At 46.5% G+C, this 18,883-nt stretch overlaps 1 protein-coding gene and 1 long non-coding RNA gene across 6 annotated transcripts in view; both read right to left on the bottom strand.

Annotated features, from left to right (window-relative positions):
* The window catches only part of Map3k9 (mitogen-activated protein kinase kinase kinase 9), a 66,221-nt gene extending 58,363 nt beyond the window's left edge, over positions 1-7,858 (bottom strand). For 2 of the 4 annotated variants that reach the window (NM_001174107.1, NM_177395.5), the window contains exon 1: positions 7,178-7,858. In NM_001174107.1, the coding sequence (NP_001167578.1) occupies positions 7,178-7,562 (385 nt within the window). In that variant the 5' untranslated portion in view covers positions 7,563-7,858. The remainder of the gene's footprint in view (positions 1-7,177) is intronic. The other 2 variants (XM_017315122.2, XM_006516036.4) reach the window with 1 other exon arrangement.
* An 849-nt stretch (positions 7,859-8,707) lies between these two features.
* Gm46366 lies at positions 8,708-17,778 on the bottom strand. 2 transcript variants are annotated; one of them, XR_001780649.2, is made up of 3 exons: positions 17,530-17,778; positions 9,652-9,712; positions 8,708-9,237 (listed from the first exon to the last, which is right to left on the bottom strand). It is a non-coding gene; the product is annotated as a predicted gene, 46366 (long non-coding RNA). The 2 variants fall into 2 exon arrangements; XR_001780648.2 differs by having other exon boundaries at positions 9,600-9,712.
* Positions 17,779-18,883: the final 1,105 nt, after the last annotated feature.

Below are 18,883 nucleotides of genomic sequence, written 5' to 3' on the forward strand. Positions count from 1 at the left end.
GTAGATCCTAATTGGATTATCCTAGAATCTTGTACCAAGGCTACCCCATTTGAATTCTAGGGAATACTAGGACAATCTTTTTTGAAAATTTCTTAGGTTTATTTGTTCTTGGTGGTAAGAAACAACAACCCAGGGGAAGCACACACAGCAGCTACAGTCTGGTGTGCAAACAGCGTCCACAGAAATATGATCAGTGGATCAGTACTAACTCCCTCAGCAGGATGGGGGGCGGAGGGGCGATAAGTGGAGAACAGACATGTGAGAAGGGCCCTAGAGAAGAATAGAGGGGAATCTTATCTGACAATGAAAGGGATGGGGTGAAGGACAATCTAGGCAGAGAGACGGTGTGAGAAGTGACATGGGCGTCAGGGCACATGACACCTGAAGGACATCAGGAAGCCCACAGCCGCTGGACTGCATGCACGGGATAAGAGATGAGACTTGTGACCAGGTGGTAATAACTTGTGAGCAATTCTGAAGGGCTTAAAGTTACCCTATAAGCAAGAGAGGCCATTTATGTACCCTTTAGAAGGGGAGTTGTGTGGTTTAGAAAGGACACCTACTCTGACAGCCATACAGGATATAATGGAAAGAAAGTCCAGAGCAGTGATTCTCGGCCTTCCCAATGCTATGACCCTTTAATGCAGACTAACCGCCAATCATAAGACTATTTTCACTGCTACTTCATAACTGTAATTTTGCTGTTGCTATGAATTGCAATGCAACTAGCTGATACGCAGCGTATCTGACATGTGACTCCCGTGAAAGGCAACTCAACCCCCCAAAGGAAGGAGACAGAGACAGGAGAATCATAAGTTCAAGGTCAACCTAAGTTCCAAAGCAAGTTTGAGAGCATCCTGGTCTAAAAGGAGACACCATCTCAAAAGAAAGAACCGCTAAGGAGGCCCTTACAGTGATCCAGGCCTGCACCGCCTCAGAGGTACCTAACATGGAAAGAACTTACTTAGTCAATGTGAAAGGCTCCCAGAACTTGGTTCTACCAGGACCTGGTTCCCGAGAAGTAGAGGAAAGGAGTCTTGTGGGGAACATCTCACTCCAGTGTACCTCAGTGCCTCAGGTGCCCTGACAGTCACCTCAGCCTTCACTCTGCTGCTGAGAGCAAGAATCTGAGCCTGAGGTATCTGGTATACTCTCAGCAGCATTTGCAAAAACCACTCACAGAGAGACGACAGTGGCTACCAGTGATTCTAGCTCTCAGGCTAGACAGGATGTTAAGAGCACAGTGCTGATTCATGTGTCTCTCCTAAAGCCCTGCTCTCTGTTCCCCTTTGACTGATTAGATTTAAAGCCAATTCCATACAGAAACTTCTCCTAACCTCAAGACCAAATGAGGGCAAGCTCCCATCAAACGCCTTAGCAGCTAACTCCAAGACTCACAGAGGCTATCCATCACTCATTCACTGCCTATCACCTGTGACACCATGACAACCACAGAACGGAGATTCTGTCTGCCGCCACCACTGTGCTCGCTGTGCCTAATATTTAGTGGGTGACCAGCAAAAGGAATATACCTCAGTAAGGCATAAACAAATTTAGATCTGTTTAAAAGGAGTGGGTAGGACTTCTGGAAGAGAGAGTCACACTATCAGGGAAAGGAAGAATGGAAGGAAGGAAGGAAGGAAGGAAGGAAGGAAGGAAGGAAGGCAGGCAGGCAGGCAGGAAGGCAGGCAGGCAGACAGGCAGGCAAGCAGGCAAGCAAACCTAAGAAAACAAAGATGTATTTCTAGATTTTGGCAAGAACAAACTGGATGGCTGTTCTTCCTTCTGGGCCAGCCCCATCACACCCTGCTCTTCATTTAGCCCCTGATGGGAGTCACATTTTTGTTCTTGCTTGATTACAGCACTTCCAATCTTCTCCAGGACTGGCCTTTGTTTGTATTTCACAACGGGACTGTCGATCTGTACCAAAGAAACGCTCAGGAAAATTCAGGTGAACTGTCTTCATGTACACAAGAAGCAGAGTCCATCTTGACTCCCAAAGTCCCATAAGGCTATGTAAGCCCTGGAGGATGCAGTGCAGCTCAAAGGGCAGCAGGAAAGGTACGCGCTTAGTATTTGCAAAGTCCTGGCTCTAGTCCCTGATATCATGAAATAAAGATGGCCTGGGGGGGTGTTATTGTCTCTTGGAGGGGGAGGAGCCTCCTAAAAAGCCAAGGACCTGGGAGAAGCTGTAGGACAGCAATCAGCACCCACCCCAATAGCACCCACCCTTCTAGCACCTCACCTTTTAGTACCAGAGAGGCTTGAGAACTACGAAACCACAAATCCCAGGATCCCTTATGGCAAAAGGACACACAGATTTGCAAAATAGAGATGGAAACTATTTTCTGGCTGCCTCTCCTGGCAAGTATGGCTGTCTGCAGTGGCATGGCACTGTCCAGTCACCAGCTCTGTAGCTGTGCAGCCTATTCTCCAGCCTGCAGACAAAACAGGATGTTCCTGAAGCTGCCATCTTCAACAGCGGCTCCAAAAGCTGGGCCTCCTCTGTGAGAACAATGCCAACTTCTTGGTGGCTCAGCTCTGCATTGCCCAGAACGCTCCTCATAAGAGCCTCTTCTCCAAGCCAACAAGTCTGTAAGCACCCAATTTCCTGTGCTGAATCCATTTCTTACTTAAAATAGCTTCAATGTTTCTGAGTCCTAAAAATGAATCCTGACTAATTACTAACTTTTGCCTGATGTCATCCACATGAATGAGGAAACATGCCCACAGTAAAGAGGAATTAGAAACCCCTTTGAAAAATACAGGTCTACTTGGTCTTTGGAGGCAAGGAATGTTCTTTTTACTGTTTTCTACCAGCCCTTACACAAATGAAAAGCTCCGTGCCTCTTCAATTAATTGTTTTGGTCACTCTATTTCTTTGACTAAGTCTTTGAATTATTTAACTATAATATTTCTTATACTCACTTTCTGTTTCTCAGCTCTGAAGCATAGTGGTCAACACACAGTAGGGTTCCAATGTTTACCTAACTGCCTGAGGTTATAGAAGGCTCTGCAAGGACTCTGGTCTCGGTGCTGAAAAGGACAGCTCCTTCAGCAGCAGCTGTCCAGAGACAAAGGCTTGGAGCAGAAGGGAAAGTGGTGACTTTCAGTGTAGAAGCTATGATCTCAGCTTTTTCCTGCTAAGTTAAGAAACATAACTAAGCCGGCCGGCAAAACAGCTTTACCATAGACAGAACAACCTGGAAGGGGGAGCAACAACTTTCTTTTTCTTTCCCTGCTAAGAAGTCCTTTGGATGGACTTACAGGGACTAGACCTTCAGCCGCAAAGCAGAAAGCATGCAGCTCTCCTGTCCTTCTCTGCTCCAAAAAAGACCTGGTTTTAAGCAAGAATCAGGTCAACTTGCATGCAGCACATTTTCTGAAAATGTTTCTGTGGTAGGCTATTTCCAGGAATATCATGTTGGAGTGAAGACATTATTTCCTGCAGACTGTATGCTTGGGGCATAGAGTTATATGCCAGGACCATCCTGAGGACTTGGGGGCACGGCAATGATTTACTTTGTTCATTTCAAAGTGTTATATAAAGACCCAGGCGTGTGATACTCAGCTGTAAGCCCAGCACTCAGGAGCTAGATGCAGGAGCATTACAAGTTCAACGGCAGCTTGGGATGCACTGAGTTCCTGTTTCAAAAAGTAAAGTAGATTAATAAAGTACCTAGTCTAGGGAGATGGTTCAGGGGTAAGAGAGCTTGCTGTGCATGCCTGAGGACCTGATTTTAGAGCCCCAGCACCCACAGGAAAAGTCTGACATGGCCAAAAGACCTGTAACCTCAGTGCTAGGGTAGGGAACAGAGATGGGAGGATCACTGGGGCCTTGCTGAAAATCTCCAGATTCAGTGCGAGACCTTCACAAGGTGACAGGGCAGAGATCATTAGAGGACACCCAGCATCCTCCATGCACGCATGCATCTGTACAGACAATGTACACACACATACACACACCATGCATATATATGTGAATAAGTACAACACATACACACATACCATTCATCTATATATGGATATTACAAGCACATGTACACACACACCATTCATATATATGAAAAAGCACAAACACATGTACATATACCATTCATATATATGAATATGAACAAACATATGTACACATACCATATAATATATATATAAAAGCATAATATATGAACATACCATTCATATATATATATGAATATGCACAAACACATGTACACACACCATTCATATATATATATATATACATATATATATGCACAAACACATAAACACACAAGCCTTAGACATATCTAAAAATACATCCTTACATTTGTAGGGAATTCAGGAAAAACAAATGTAAATTAAGTGGCCTTAATTCTGTGTTGCAAATAGACTAACACTAGAGTAGATGAAACATGTTAAGAGTTATGTATCTCCATGGGTGACTAACTAGGACTTTATATTTTTCACCTTGTATTACAAAGTTTGAGAGATGAGAGGGCACCCAGGTTATATAGATTTGTCATCCATGGACAGCCAACCCCTGGTACCTACACCAGGTGGGGGTTAAAAGTAGAATGTAAAATAGCTTAGGTATCATGAGAATATTTTTTTCTTTGACCAAAGATTAATTTCCCCTTCTATTCTGAATAAAGCTTGAAGCAAAAGTTTCACGTGAAAACAATACCATAAAACCAAGCCTGACTCTCCCTGCTTGACTAGACTTAGGTATTCCATTCACAGTTCTGAACCTACCACAGGCTGTAAGCCCCAGAGGGGAAGTTCAAAAGGGCAGCTCTGGGGACGTGTTCCTGTCATCAGGCTTTTCTACTCCTGATCCCGGGGGACAAGCTTGTCAATCATCTTTGTTTTCTGAGTGACACAAACTCAACTGGTGGGAAGAGCAAGCAGGTGAGACACTCCTGCCTTCTCAAAGCACCACTGTGATGTTATGGTTCCTTGACTAGCCTCACTCCTAGCCTCCCTTTACTCCTTCCATCCTTGATACTTAGTAGCCACCACTCAGCAACTACTGAGGAAAGAGCTTTGGACTGGAGCTTCATGAGCTCTCAAGCAGGCCAGTCACAAGTAAGCTGAAGGTAGAACCCTCACCAGAGCTTTCCACGCCAAGCTCCTCAAGTGAATTCCTTCCACAAGCACAAGGTCCTCCCATCTGGGATCCAGATTCAGGAATCCACCCTATGCACTGACATATGACAGGTAAGTCCTGGCCACATTACAGGGATTCATCTCTGAATGAAGCACACTGTTGACATGTCTGGCACTCCGTGGAAAGGTTCTTTTAACCTAAGTCATGTTGGCTCCTGACTGCTGTGACAGCCAGGAGCACAAGACGCTGAGGAAACCACACAGGCTGTTGTTCATGAACGTCACGTAACTTGTACATTCTCATGTTAGCTGTCCCTAAAACAGCATCACTGAACTCCACCCACTCTCAGCTGGAGGATGCTGTAGCCAGGTAGTGGTGCACGCCTTTAATCCCAGCGCTCAGAAGGCAGAGAAGGAGGTACATCTCTGAGTTTGAGGCCAGCATGGTCTACAGAGCGAGTTCCAGGACAGCCAGTACTAGGCAGAGAAACTCTGTCTCAGAAAACCAAAACTAAACAAACCAACACACTGTGTTTCCTAATATATCAGATTATTCATGTCTTTCAACATATGGTCAAGCTCATCTCCAGCACTAATTCCAAACACCATGTTGGGCCCCTTCATTGGTCTCTGTCTTACCAGCATTGCCAAAAATCTGTAGCACTCAAAAGCAATCTAAAACAACTTGCCTGCCATTTTTGGGCATTATAAACATCAAAATGTATAAACAAGAAACTGAATGAAAGGGGATATGTCTAAGGAAAACTAAAGACCTGAATCGCTTGACAGTCAAAAGGCCAAAGGGAAAAGAAGAAAACAAGAAGCTGCCATTCTATTTCAAAATCATCTTAAAGTAATGTAATTATTCATTAAAATAATTGTTCATGTAAAAATAAGTAACAGATAACTATCATAGATGAAAATTTAAAACTAAACACTCAAAGTTAGCCCTTTGTAATGGCTTCTCTTTTTTAAATCAAGTACATAAGACAAGGAACAAACTGCTACCATATATGTAAGAATGCCTTCTAACTGGAATTATGGAAATTCTTAAACGCTATAAACTGCACTTAGAGAGACTGCCATCTTCTAAACCAATCAAGAATATACAAGTGATTAAGAAATTACAATGGCAATTTAACTCGAAAGAAAGAAAGAGAAAGAAAGGAAGAAAGAAAGAAAGAGAGAGAGAGAGAGAGAGAGAGAGAGAGAGAGTGGGTGGGTTTTGCTAGGAACATGGAACGGTTCCTGGGAAATTGGTGAAAACCAGGACACAGGGAGAAAGGCCCTGGGAGGGAACCCTGGTCCTGGCCCCTGAGATTTGGCCAATGCCAAATATAGGCAAGGATCTAGGGTGGAAAAAAAAAATGTGTTGTGTGAACAGTATGGCTGTATGGGACAAGGACTTAGCCACTGTACCTGCTGATCCTGAACTCCCACGAGGGACAGACATACTTTCTCCCTCTAATTATTTCTCCACTCATAACTTTGCCCCCTCCCCTTGTACACACCTTTCCTAACATAATATTCGGCAAGATTCCTCAGGGTACAACTTTGAAATACAGTACGAGAACCCAAGAAACCAACACGAGATTTCAAAGGCACCTGACTCCTGAGTTCACACACGCTTCCGGGACTTGTGAACCTGCCCAGGCAGGCGGGAGGCACCTCCACTCCTCTCTAGACAAATACCTTTAAGAGGCGGAGACAAGAAACAGAAAAGGTCCGCCGGGTCCTTGATTAGGGAACTAAGGTTACTGGTGACAGTAACCACCTGCTCTCCAAAACCCTTCCAGATCTGGAGGGGCACAAGGGGCGGGGGGGGCGGGGGGGGGTAAGGGGTTGGGACGTAAGGAGACTCCTGCTAGGGTTTCAAGAGTTGCTACTTGAGCGAGTCAGATGACGGTGAAGAAGCCCGGTGTTCCAGGCAGGGCCTGCGACTCTGGAGCTTCTGGGTAGCACCAGCTAAAGCCCCTGCAGCCAAAGTGCCCACCCATGCCCGGGCCAGTCGCTCCCCACTCGGGACTGCTCTTCGCCCATCCTTAGGCCTCAGCCCCCCGTCCCCACCGGGCACCGGTGCCCGCCTTCTTACGCTGAATGGGCGGGTAGCAGCTGGGGTCCTCGGCGCCCGGCTGGCAGCGGCTGGAGAAGGCGCTACGCGGGGTCACGTAGTTGCTGGGGAAGATGCCCACCCGCTGGTTCAGCTGTCCGGTCCACCAGCCCTCATCGCCGGACACCTGCGAGTCCTTGGACAGCACCTCTACCACATCGCCCAGCCGCAGGGTCAGCTCGTCCTCGCCCGCCGCCTCGTACTCGAACACAGCCGTCCAGTAGGGCAGCGCGGCGTGAGATCCCAGCTCGGCCGCCGCCTCCTCCTCGTCCTCCTCCTCTTCGGCCCCAGCGCCCGTGGCATCGTCCCCCGGCGGGGCGGCAGTGGCACTCGCCAGGCAGCCGAGAAGCGATCTGGAGGACTCCATGGAGCGGCTGGTCCATAGGGTGCGGGGCGGCCGCCCGCGGGAGCCGCCGCCGCCTATTGTTCATGCGGCTCGGCAGCGCTGGGGGCTCCGCGCCCCCGACGGCCGCCGCAGGTAGGGCCCGAGCAGGCTGGGCGCGCGAGAGTCGAGGACGCCCGGTGCGCACCGCGAGCGCGCACCGCGGACAGGGGCGCGGCGCAGTCCCGGCCGCCTGGCGCCCCCGCGGGCGGCCTCGCCCCTCGGCGGCTCCCACCTGCTCGTGCCGCCCGTGCCCGCCGCCCGCTGGCCGCTCCCTCCCCTCCCCGCCCCGTGCGCCCCGCCTCCCGCACGCCCGGGACCACCTGACGCGAGCCTGGCTCCGCCCCAGCCCTGCGGACCCGGGGGCGGGGCCTCCAGGATGGGCCCGCCTCCACAGCCAACCCATCCTCCCATTGGCCCGCCGCGGCTGTCCGTCTCCTGAGGGTGGCTGAGACCTCATTGGGTGGCTCCCGAAGGTGAGACCCAGCGTGCGTTCGGACAGTCCGAGCGGGCTGCGGAGCCCTCTGTCTTTTGTCCGCGCCGTTTGGTCCTACGGGCTGCGCCAATTCCCGGTTCAGATGGATCTGCTGTTCCCCTATTTGGCCACGGGGACCAGCTTACGTCCACTGTCGCCGCTACGCACACACTCACACCCCGGAACCTTATGGCTAGCGATGGAAGAACTCTTTCGATTGCTCTGCTGGCCTTAATGAAGACTGTGTTCATCTTTGTAAGAAGAAGTTCCTGGCCATTGTTATTAGAATTCCGAAAGGGGAGGTCTCCTAGTGGGGCTTCCGCAGGCTCGGGAAGTCATGCGGAACCAGCTAGTTTGCGCTTGCCTTGTGAAACTGGCTATATCTAGGACCCTGGTGACTGGATACCCAGTTTCCAAAGACTAAAGGAGTAAAGGCGGGTGCTGCCTGCCATTCTTGGGCAAGGGCTGACCTATGCTATGTCTTTTTGTTACCTGCCGCCACCACCCCCAAGGACCTTAACCTCTTTTACATGTTTTTAAGCCTGTCATAGCAATGGCTTCCATATTTCAGCCATGGTAACTACCAAACTGTATTTCCAAGACAGGCATTGATGTGATTTGTGTAACAAGAGTCAGTACTTCATTGTTTATTTGCTCATTTGTGGTTTTGAAGCAAGATCTTACTGGGTAGGCCATACTGGCCTCTCATTATCTCGCTGCCTCAACTGCCCAAGTCTTGGGATTACAGGCGTGTGCCAATGTGCCCCACCAGACCATTTTTGTTTCATTTTAATTTGAAGTTTAATATTAGGCAAACTGGAGCAATTTGAAAAAATAGCGAGGCAGCTACATGACCTTGGGCAGGTGCCATCTGTTTATCCTTGAAGTGAAGACCGTGGAGGGAAAAGCCTCCTGTGTTTTAGTTTTGGACATCCAGTGATTTGCAAGGGGCTGTGACTACATTGTAAAGGGAGACACTGTGCACATTTAAGGTCTTGGGAAAGGGATGAGATGGTACTGTTCAAGGAGCATCCAGACAGTCCTGGGGACGGAGATCCGGAAGTAAATCCCCTAACGCAGTCAAGTTTATAGGAGGGTCTAACATGTTCAATTCCTGGGAGGGTCAGTAAACTGGGAAATACATGCGTGAGTCTGGATAGATTCTCTTGATAGAAGCCACTCTGCCTACAAGAGGATGGGAAAGGGAAAATAGTGTTTAAACAAATATTTTATTTAATAAAATTTTCATGTGTGTGAGAAAGGAGTCTTACAAAGTAGATAACACACACACACACACCCTGGAGGGGCTGTAGAGATAGATGGCTTGGTGGTTGAGAGCATTGACTTCTCCAGAGGACCCAGATTCCGTTCCCATCCCCCACTATGGCACCTCCTGTAACTTCAGGGGAAATGACATACTTGACTGGTCTCTATGGGCACTAGGAATGCACATGGCGCGCACACAGGCAAAGCACTCAAGCACAGAGAATGGTTTTACAAAGATGAAAACTGGAAAGGAGGATGTTAACTGGGTCTTCAAGTCGTACAATTATTGATGGATTGCAGCTTTTTGAATTGTCATTTTTCTCCCCTACTCACGCGTGGCCATTTCCACACACCTCTTCTCCCTGGAGGAGCAGATGAGAATAGTCCTGGCTCCCTAAGAGTAAAAGAAAAAAAAAAAAGAATGCCCTGCTCAATTTAAATATTTAATGCTCCAGCAAGTGCTTAGAGCCTCATGAAGAGTCACTCACCAAACATTCCAAAAAGTCACTCTCTAAATATTTGTTGAATGGATAAGTGCTAAGAACTCAAACTAGGGAAGATCCTTCAGACCACAGTTGCCTAGCAGGGCTTCATGGTAGAGAAGCAGAAACAGAACCGGTCCCAGAGAGGTACGGGGGGTGGGGGGGGGAAGAGGATAAGAAAGAATGCTGGAAACCTACTGAGGTTGGGTTGCAGAAGGCTTGGTAGCTATTTGATTCACATTAATAATTATTTAATTGATCATTTGAAATGATTTAATAACAAAGGTGTTTGCCATAAGGGCAGCAACCGGTCTGACTTGTTCCTTATAGCTTTCCTGGCGTCTCAGAACGCCTGGCACATAGCTAGTCACCTCTCTGGACAGTCACACCTGGTGGCTGGCTTGGCTATAAGCCTAGGAAGTCTGGGTTTTGTTTAGCAGACCAAGGTTATCACAGGGCCAGGGAAATGGTTCACTGGGTAGGAGTGCCTGCTCCACAAACATGAGTACCTGAGTTCAAATCCCTAGCACCTGTGTAAGAAGCTAGCCGTGGCTGTGGGTGCCTGTAACCCCAGCACTGTAGAGCAGACAGGCTGAGACCTCCCTGTCTGGCCATCCTTGCTGAATCATTAGGAGGCTATGAGCAGGGCTTTGGGGTAAAATAACTGAGAGTTTGCCACCCTTGCGTTCCTCAGCTGGGAGTTGAGGAATGTTAGCCAGAAAAGCAACATTTTCTCTACCACACTGGAAAGAAGAGCATCAAGCAGGAAAAGACAGGTGTCCATCAGTGATAGCATTAAACTTAGATCAGATCCTGACTGTATCCCGAAAAACAATCTACCTCTGTACGAGACAAGATTTTATTACTTGTTGTTAATTATACATTAATTATATATGTTCACTAAGTAATTATATTTTGTTCCATTAAATATTTATATGTTTCCTTATGACACTTTCATACTTGTATATATTTTTATCATCAATCTCCATTACCCTCTCTTGTTCCCTCCCCATTCCCAACTAGTCTCGCTTCTATATTCATCTTTGTGTGTGTGTGTGTGTGTGCATGTGTGCATGTGTGTGGTATGGGTGTATGATGTGTGGTGTGTGTTTGTTTGTGTGTGGTATGTGTGTTTGTGTGTGTGTATGTGACCTATTCAGTCTCCTTAGAGTTGCTTACAGGAACATGAGGACTACTTACAGAAGTCCGAGCACCTTTCCCTGGCTACCTCACTGAAGAAAACAGCAAGACAAGTTTTTGGTGCTGGTTCCTCAATTGTATGGTAGCAGAACATGCCTTCCGTGGGTGTTATAGAGTTAAACAAGACAAGCCTCTCAAAGCATGCTGTTTAGCGTCAGCGACCGTATTTCTTTTTCTCAGATTCCACCCTTTAGCAGCACCTTAGAACGTAGTAGGTCTTGACTGGAAACTAGGGTCGCTCTCAAAAAATGAGAATTAAACTAGAGTTGAAAAATAAGGGAGGCAGGAATAAAGAAAGAGATAAAGAAGAGGGGGGAGGTTAGAGGAAGGCCAATAAGGGAACAAGGGATTGCATTCGAATTCTAATTGATGCTTATTGGCAAGTTAAATCCCTGTATCCTAGATCCCTCCTGTGAAAAGAATAATACGATTTCTCCGGCCTCCTAGACTAAGGGACAGGATGTATGGTTTATACTTAGTGCAGAATCCAGCACCTAATTATCACCATTGATCCTAAAATTCAGTTTACTAAGTGACTGTCACCTTCCCCCTAGGTCTTTTTGGGGACATCTTACTTTAATTGGCAAATACCCATTGTACATAGTGATGGGCTTCGTGGGCTTTGGCTTCTGTTTTCAAGGATACCATGTACCTTTGACCATATCTGTCACCCCACCCTCTCTTTACTCTTCCCTCCCCTCTTGTCTTTCCCAATCGTCCTTCTGCCTTCAAGTCCTGTGTGTGTGTGTGTGTGTGTGTGTGCTCGCAGTCACACGTGGAAGTCAGAGGATAATTTTATGAAGTCCGCTCTCTTTGTTCACCTTCATGCAGGTTCCAGGAATCGAACTCAGTTCATGAATTTGCATAGCTGATGCCTTTACCTACTGAGCCATCTCACCAGCCCTGAAAATGACCTGGTTCTGTGTATGGTTAAATTGGACTCTGCTGTGTGCATATCCCACACTTTGTTTATCTGTCCCCCTTTTGGTGGACATGACAATTGATTGGTAATTGACTGTGACGAATAATGCTACAACAGACAGGATGTACAAGCTGCTTGCATTAGCAGCTCTGCTCTCCGTTCTGTGAGAAGCTTCCATGCTGATTACCATAGGGGGCTGGGCCAATTTACATTCCCACCAGCACTGTGTGCTGGGAGAACGTTTTTTTTGTTTATTTATTTGTTTGTTTGTTTGTTTGGTTGGTTGTTTTTTCCGAGACCAGGTTTCTCTGTGCAGTCCTGGCTGTCCTGGAACTCACTCTGTAGACCAGGCTGGCCTCGAACTCAGAAATCCACCTGCCTCTGCCTCCCAAGTGCTGGGATTAAAGGCGTGTGCCACCACGCCCAGCTGGGAGAATGTTTTTGAATGAGCATCTTGATGCTTAAATCCCTCAAGCCGACATTGACCATCCATTACACAGCCCACAACACTCCCCCTGTGCCCTCACGTGAGGGAAGGAGTTCCTAGCTCTGAATTCAGAAATGACTTGTCCTGAGTGTGACTTAAAGCACATGTTTTGAGAGAGAGTACAGCAGGGTTATGGGACAGAAGTTTGGGGTCATGCAGGCCCAGGCTCAGACTCTTGGCTGAACAGGAATGAGTCCTGTGAGGCACCTCCCCCACTTTTGTTCACTGGCAGGTGTATAAAATAGGATTTCTGTATTAGCGGCTTTCAACCTTCCTAATGCTGCAACCTTAATAGTTCCTCATGCTGTGCTGACCCCAACCATAAAATTAATTGTTTTTGTTGCTACTTTTAACTGCAATTTTGCTACCGTTGTGAATCATAATGTAAGTATTTGTGTTTTCCTATGGTCTTAGGTGACTCCTGTGAAAGGGCTGACCCTCTAAAGGGTTGAGAACAGCTCCTGTAGACAAAGCAGGGGTCTCGGGACAGTGCTCAGAGATCTCATTGAGGTTGATAGTGTGTTCTGTTTTGTCTGCTGAGAATTAATGCTCTTTGAATCTCCAACTGGTAACAAATCTCCCTTCTTTTCTTCTCCTTTCTCTTCCCCAAAAACCTTTGTCTAGGAAAGGGAAAGATTGGCTAAGTGGTTAAAAGCACTGACTGTTCTTCCAGAGATCCTGAGTTCAATTCCCAGGATCCATGTGCTGGTTCACAACCCTCTGTAATGGGATCTGATGCCCTCTTCTGTTGTGTCTGAAGACAGCAACAGTGTAGGGGCATACATAAAATAAATAAATCTTTAAAGAAAAAAAAGAAAAGAAAGGGAACTGATTGCAAGAGTGGGCTCACTTGCCGCTTCTCCCGCCCAGAACCCCTTCTTACCAACGATCAGAGCCTTTATCAGGGAGTGGTCATCAAACCGAATGCATGCTCTGTCCAGATTCATGACGGAGCCAGCCCCTGGGATAGCTCTCTATGAAATGAAATACTTGGTTTGGTAGAACTTCATGTAGGCCCTTCAGTTAAATAGATTCAATCCAATGGAGGGAGGACCCAGTGCAGAAGACACCCCATAATTAATCAGAATGAAGATGTAATGCCTGGAGAAATAATCACAAAATTTAAAAAAAAAATGATAGTGAACTGCAGCTGCCTTCTGATTGCGAATGACATCTAGAGAAGGGGGTTGGAAGCGACCGTTTTCCTCGGCCTGCCTTATTTAGTAGTTTCTACGTTGAAATGTGCAGCTTTTCTAAGTAGAAAAGCAAGTTGGACTCTGAAACACACAGACCTCCATGATCTCATTCCATGTGGACTCAGTTCCGTTCGTGAAACAGCATGGAGAGTCAGGGAGAGGCTGGTCAGAGCACGTCCGGTTTCTGTCACAAAAGAGCGGGCAATCTACTATAAAGCCGGGTGAATATTACTTAATAACAATACACTGTATACTTGAAATGGCTGACTGTGTTATGTTCTCACCAGTGGCAAGTGTGTGTGTGGCAGAATACACATGTGCTAATCCGATTTACCCCGTCCTCAAATTCTACAAAGCGCAGCGTATGTTGCTCATCCTAAGTATAGACGTTTTTGTCAATTGAATATTTAAAAGAGATGGGGGCTGACGAGGGAGCTCAGAGGTTAAGGCGGCTGCTAATCTGCTGTTAAAGAAAACCAGTCGGGGTCCCAGAACCTACACCGGAAGACTCATAGACTCGCGACTGCCTGTAACTCCGGCTCTTACGCCCTCTTCTGGACATGGCAGGCACTGCACTCTTGTATATATCATATCCCTTACATAATCTTAAACACTAATAAAATTTAAAGATGTTGGGCATAGTGGCACACGCCTTTAACCTCTTCACTCACAAGGCAGAGGCAGCTGGATCTCTGAGCTTAAGGCCAGCCAGGTCTACATAGAAGTTCTAGGACAGGAAGGGTTGCACATAGAAACCCAAATAAATAAATGTTTGCTTGCCTTCCTTCCTTCCTTCCTTCCTTCCTTCCTTCCTTCCTTCCTTCCCTCTTTGAAAAGAGAGACTATCACCAAAAGGAATAATATATTATTAATTATTATAAACCACTTAAAAGACATGGCAATGTGCACAATATGATCACTAAAGACTAGTGAAGAAATACTGTGTAAGACCACATGTGTAGTAACAAAACCTTAGATTTCTGAATTAACTTTTAAAATTTTACAAATTTTCCATATAGCTAAAATAACCATGTAACACTTGTATACGTAGAATAAAGCGCCACAAAATCACTTTTAGTGTTGTCTGTATATACTGAAAGAAAGCATTGTCAGCTCGAGAAGAGGTGGAGAAAGAAAAACAGCCCAGTTAAGAATGACACTAATAATATTAAATCAGCAATAAATAACACTATGGCAGTAATATAAAATCGTGGGCAAAAGCCACTACTGACTGCAGGCTCACTGGGTGTCATGTACGTCTTCACAATCTTTTTATTTGTTTTTTTTTAACTGATCAGTCAGTCTCACAGGAGAACAAATGGCCCTGGAACTTTTCTTTTAAAATTTTATTCATTTATTACATGTATGTAATTGAGTAGCCTGTAGCTGTCTTCAGACACACCAGAAGAGGGCACCGGATCCTATTACAGATGGTTGTGAGCCACCATGTGGTTGCTGGGATTTGAACTCACGACCTCTGGAAGAGCACTCAGTGCTCTTAACCGCTGAGCCATCTCTCCATTCCAGCCCTTTACCTAAACCTCATGCCTCATAGAGGGAACAAACGCGCTTGGTTGTGTGCAGAGATGTGTGGGCTAATTTAACATGATGTATCATTGATCACTTGATACTGACAGAACTTCCTTGGAGTTTTCAGCTTTTCCTACCTTGATTCTAAATCATGATGTTTTGTAGGGTGTAGGGCAAGTTTTAAACATCAACTTACTGTTTGGTTATGAGATTTAGGGTTGCAACATTACTTTAAAGATTTTTTTTATTTGCTATTTAACAAACCAATACAATCTGATGAATCAGCAAGTCTCACACTTGTCTCTGTACGCATTTTAGGGTGGCCACAGCTGTTTCATAACGGACCTGGCACAGCAAGACCATGATAGCCACAGCAGTGGACAACAGCGCCGCCGTGTGGCGTTACAGGATATGGCACCTCTCTGGGGTTTTTGTTTTCTGGTTTTACAATTTGAAGTTCTACCAGTAACCTTGGCAGTCACTAGGTGGCACCCTTTCGGTTTGTTAGAAATCAAGTTCTAGACAGGCAATAAACACTGTCGGAGCTTGAACCAAAACTTCACCTTTATGGCAACTGCTCCCAGATTTTCAGCTTAACTCGGGTATGCCTGGAGGGACCTTTAGAGCAACTTCTGAGGCCTGGACTTGCCTGGACTTGCCCAGTTCTTGGAAACAGAGATTTAAGCCTCTTCTCCTGAACTGCCGATTTGAAGCCTGTCATGGAATTAGCCGAGTCTTCCCAGTTTTGTTTCTATTTATTATATGTGTGCTGGCACCCATGTGGAGGTCAGGGGACATCCTGCAAGAGTCAGCTCTCTCCACTGTGTGGGTTCCAGGGACCCAGTGCAAGTCCTCTGGCTTGGTGGCGACTGCCTGTCATGCTGGGTCCAGGTCTCTCATTTTTTATGGTACTCATTCATTCACTTACCAGATATTTATACACATGAATACAGTGGATACAAAAGCACTTGTTTTTAACAATAGCGAATAAAAGGGTCACATGCGCGCGCGCACACACATACACCACAAACAATTCATAAAACTCATCAGAGGAGAGCCTACAATGTTCCAAAGGGAGACATACAAGTGTTAGAGAGAGTATGTGAAAAGCAGCAAAAATGTGGGGATGGAAAACATAACATATTACCTTTCAGGGGGACCATAAAAGTCCTCTTGACAAAGCAACGTTAATACAGACCCCAGAGAACTGAGCATGTCAGATAGGTAGTTGATTATGTAGGTCTGGAGTTCAGGCAAGGACTGATGAATCATAACACTGCAGTCAGGGAAGACACTGGCTACCATGGGCACAATACTGATTAGAACATTTTCTGACTCAAATAATAAAAAACTTTGCATGTTAGTGTGTGCTTTTCCATCCTTCTCCCTAATGAAGTGATTTTAAATGTCTCTGCCTCTCTCGGCAGAAAGACTTAAAACTCATCTTAGTTACTTTTCTATTGCTCTGATAAGACACCAGGACCAAGGCAACTTCTAAAAGAAAGCATTTATGTGTGGCTCACAGTTTCAGAGGGTCAGAGTCCATGACCATCGTGGCAAGGGGTATGGCTGCTGGCAGGCATGGCACTGGAGCAGTCGCTGAGAGTTTACATCCACAGCATGTGGCAGAGAGAGAGAGAGAGAGAGAGAGAGAGAGAGAGAGAGAGAATGCCATCTGGGAATGGCCTGGGCTTTTAAGCCTCAAAGCATCAACCCCAGTGACACACCTGCTCCAAAAGGGCACACATCCTAGTCCTTCCCAAACAGTTTCACCAACTGAAGACCAAGTATTCAAATATATGAGTCTACGGGGACCGTTCTTATTTAAACTACCCAGACATGAATCTCCTAACACTGGCTGGCCTCTCAGGATGCTTTCTGTCACCTGGACATCTGGATAGATCCTGTGGCTTATGTTTCACTAAGGGTGGAGAGGTACGGACCTGAAGACCCTTGTTCCTTCTGCCTTTGCATTTTGTTGATGTCCAGGTCAGGCCCATAGCTTCCACTTGTGTAATGTCCTCTCTCCTAGTGTATTACCCAGGGTAGCACAGTGAACTCCAGCTTACTGAGGACCAGGCAGCAGTTACATCCCCTCAGTTAGTCTGAAAAGACAAAGCCACTCTCCTCTCAGCCCCCACTAGTCTAATAACAACCAGCATTCTAGCAGTGTCTTCAGTTCAGAAAACCCCTTCATAAATAGGTGCTACTCAGAAGCTTGGGCTCTGGGACCCAGTTGCTGGAATTGACCTGCTTTTCTAGGTCTTGTTTATATGCTTTAGAAGCATACGTGGGGCCATGGGGAACCCACCCTGACTCATGCTTTTCCCACGTAGAATGTGCAGTAGTTTTAATTCCACCCCCACTCCCACCGATTCAGATGTTAAGACTTACCCCTCTGAGTGACACGCTAGCTGGCATTTGGAGACGAAGGGTAGGTTAGTTCACTCAGACATCGATGGGCCACCAAGGGAGAGGCTTTGCTGTAAAGACCAGCCCGCCCTCTCTGACACATTGACTGTCTTCCCCATGTGATGTCCTTGGGACACTGCACAGTCTCCACAAGTCAGAAAGTCACCAATGTGGCTCACTTACCATGAGTTGCTCAGTCTTCAGAAGCTCGAGCTGACTCGGCCTTCATTCTTTACAAATTACTCAGCTTATAGTGTTTGGTTACAGCAGCAAAAACAAGTTTGCAAGTGAGCACCCTTTGAGAGTGCTCATTCTGTCTTAAGCTGAGCTTTATCAAATATCACCTACTTTATCTGCTATTACCTACTGCCTTTGTCTTGGTGAAAAAAAAATTGCTGGAGTTGGTGAGGAATGATAGAAAAATTCACCTTCTGGAGGGCACCCAGTCGGTGTGTCAGGCCGGTACCAAACATGTCACATACTTTTCTGATCACCAAAACTCTATGTAGGAAGTACTTTTATTAACTCCAATTAAAAGTGGGACACAGAGTGTGATGGTTTGTATATGATTGGCCCAGGGAGTGGCACTATTTGGAGGTGTGGCCTTGTTGGAGTGGGTGTTGATGTGTTAAAATAGCTGCTCATGTCTCTACACAGCACACTGGGCCCAAACCGTTTCACATGTGAGAGGTTTATTGGGAGGGGTGGGGGTGGGGGAAAGTGGTGGCAGAAAAGAAAGAGAAGGGGGAAAGAGAGGGGGGAGGGGCGTTCCCCTTATTTATATGGAAAATGATGTAACACAGGTAAAGGTAGTAGGTGAGCCAAGTGGATTCTGGGACTACGGTGCCTGTTGGCAACAGGTCTGCAGGTCACGCTGTCGCCTATGTGATGTCATAGGTTTGGGAGGTCCTGATGCCAACAGGTGTGGCCTTGTTGGAGTGGGTGTGTCACTATGGTCGTGGGCTTTTTAATACCCTTGTCCTAGATGCCTGGATGTGAGTCTTGTCCTGGCAGCCTTCAGATGAAGATGTAGAACTCTCAGCTCTGCCTGCACCATGCCTGCCTGATGCTGCCATGCTTCCTACCATGATGATAATGGACTGAGCCTCTGAACCTGTAAGCCAGCCCCAATTAAATGTTGTCCTTATAAGACTTGCCTTGGTCATGGCATCTGTTCACAGCAGTCAAACCCTGACTAAGACACAGAGCAGTTCAGGAAAAGGAGTGGTATGAACAGGATCAGAACGGGAACTCAGCAACCTCTGACCCGTCCTAGGGTTTCGACAAAAGCAGCTTGACCTGCCATAGCTGAGCTCTGTGAAAATCACCGTGTACT

The sequence above is a fragment of the Mus musculus genome, chromosome 12 (genome assembly GCF_000001635.26).
Source record: "Mus musculus strain C57BL/6J chromosome 12, GRCm38.p6 C57BL/6J".
NCBI classification, from domain to species: Eukaryota; Metazoa; Chordata; class Mammalia; order Rodentia; family Muridae; genus Mus; species Mus musculus.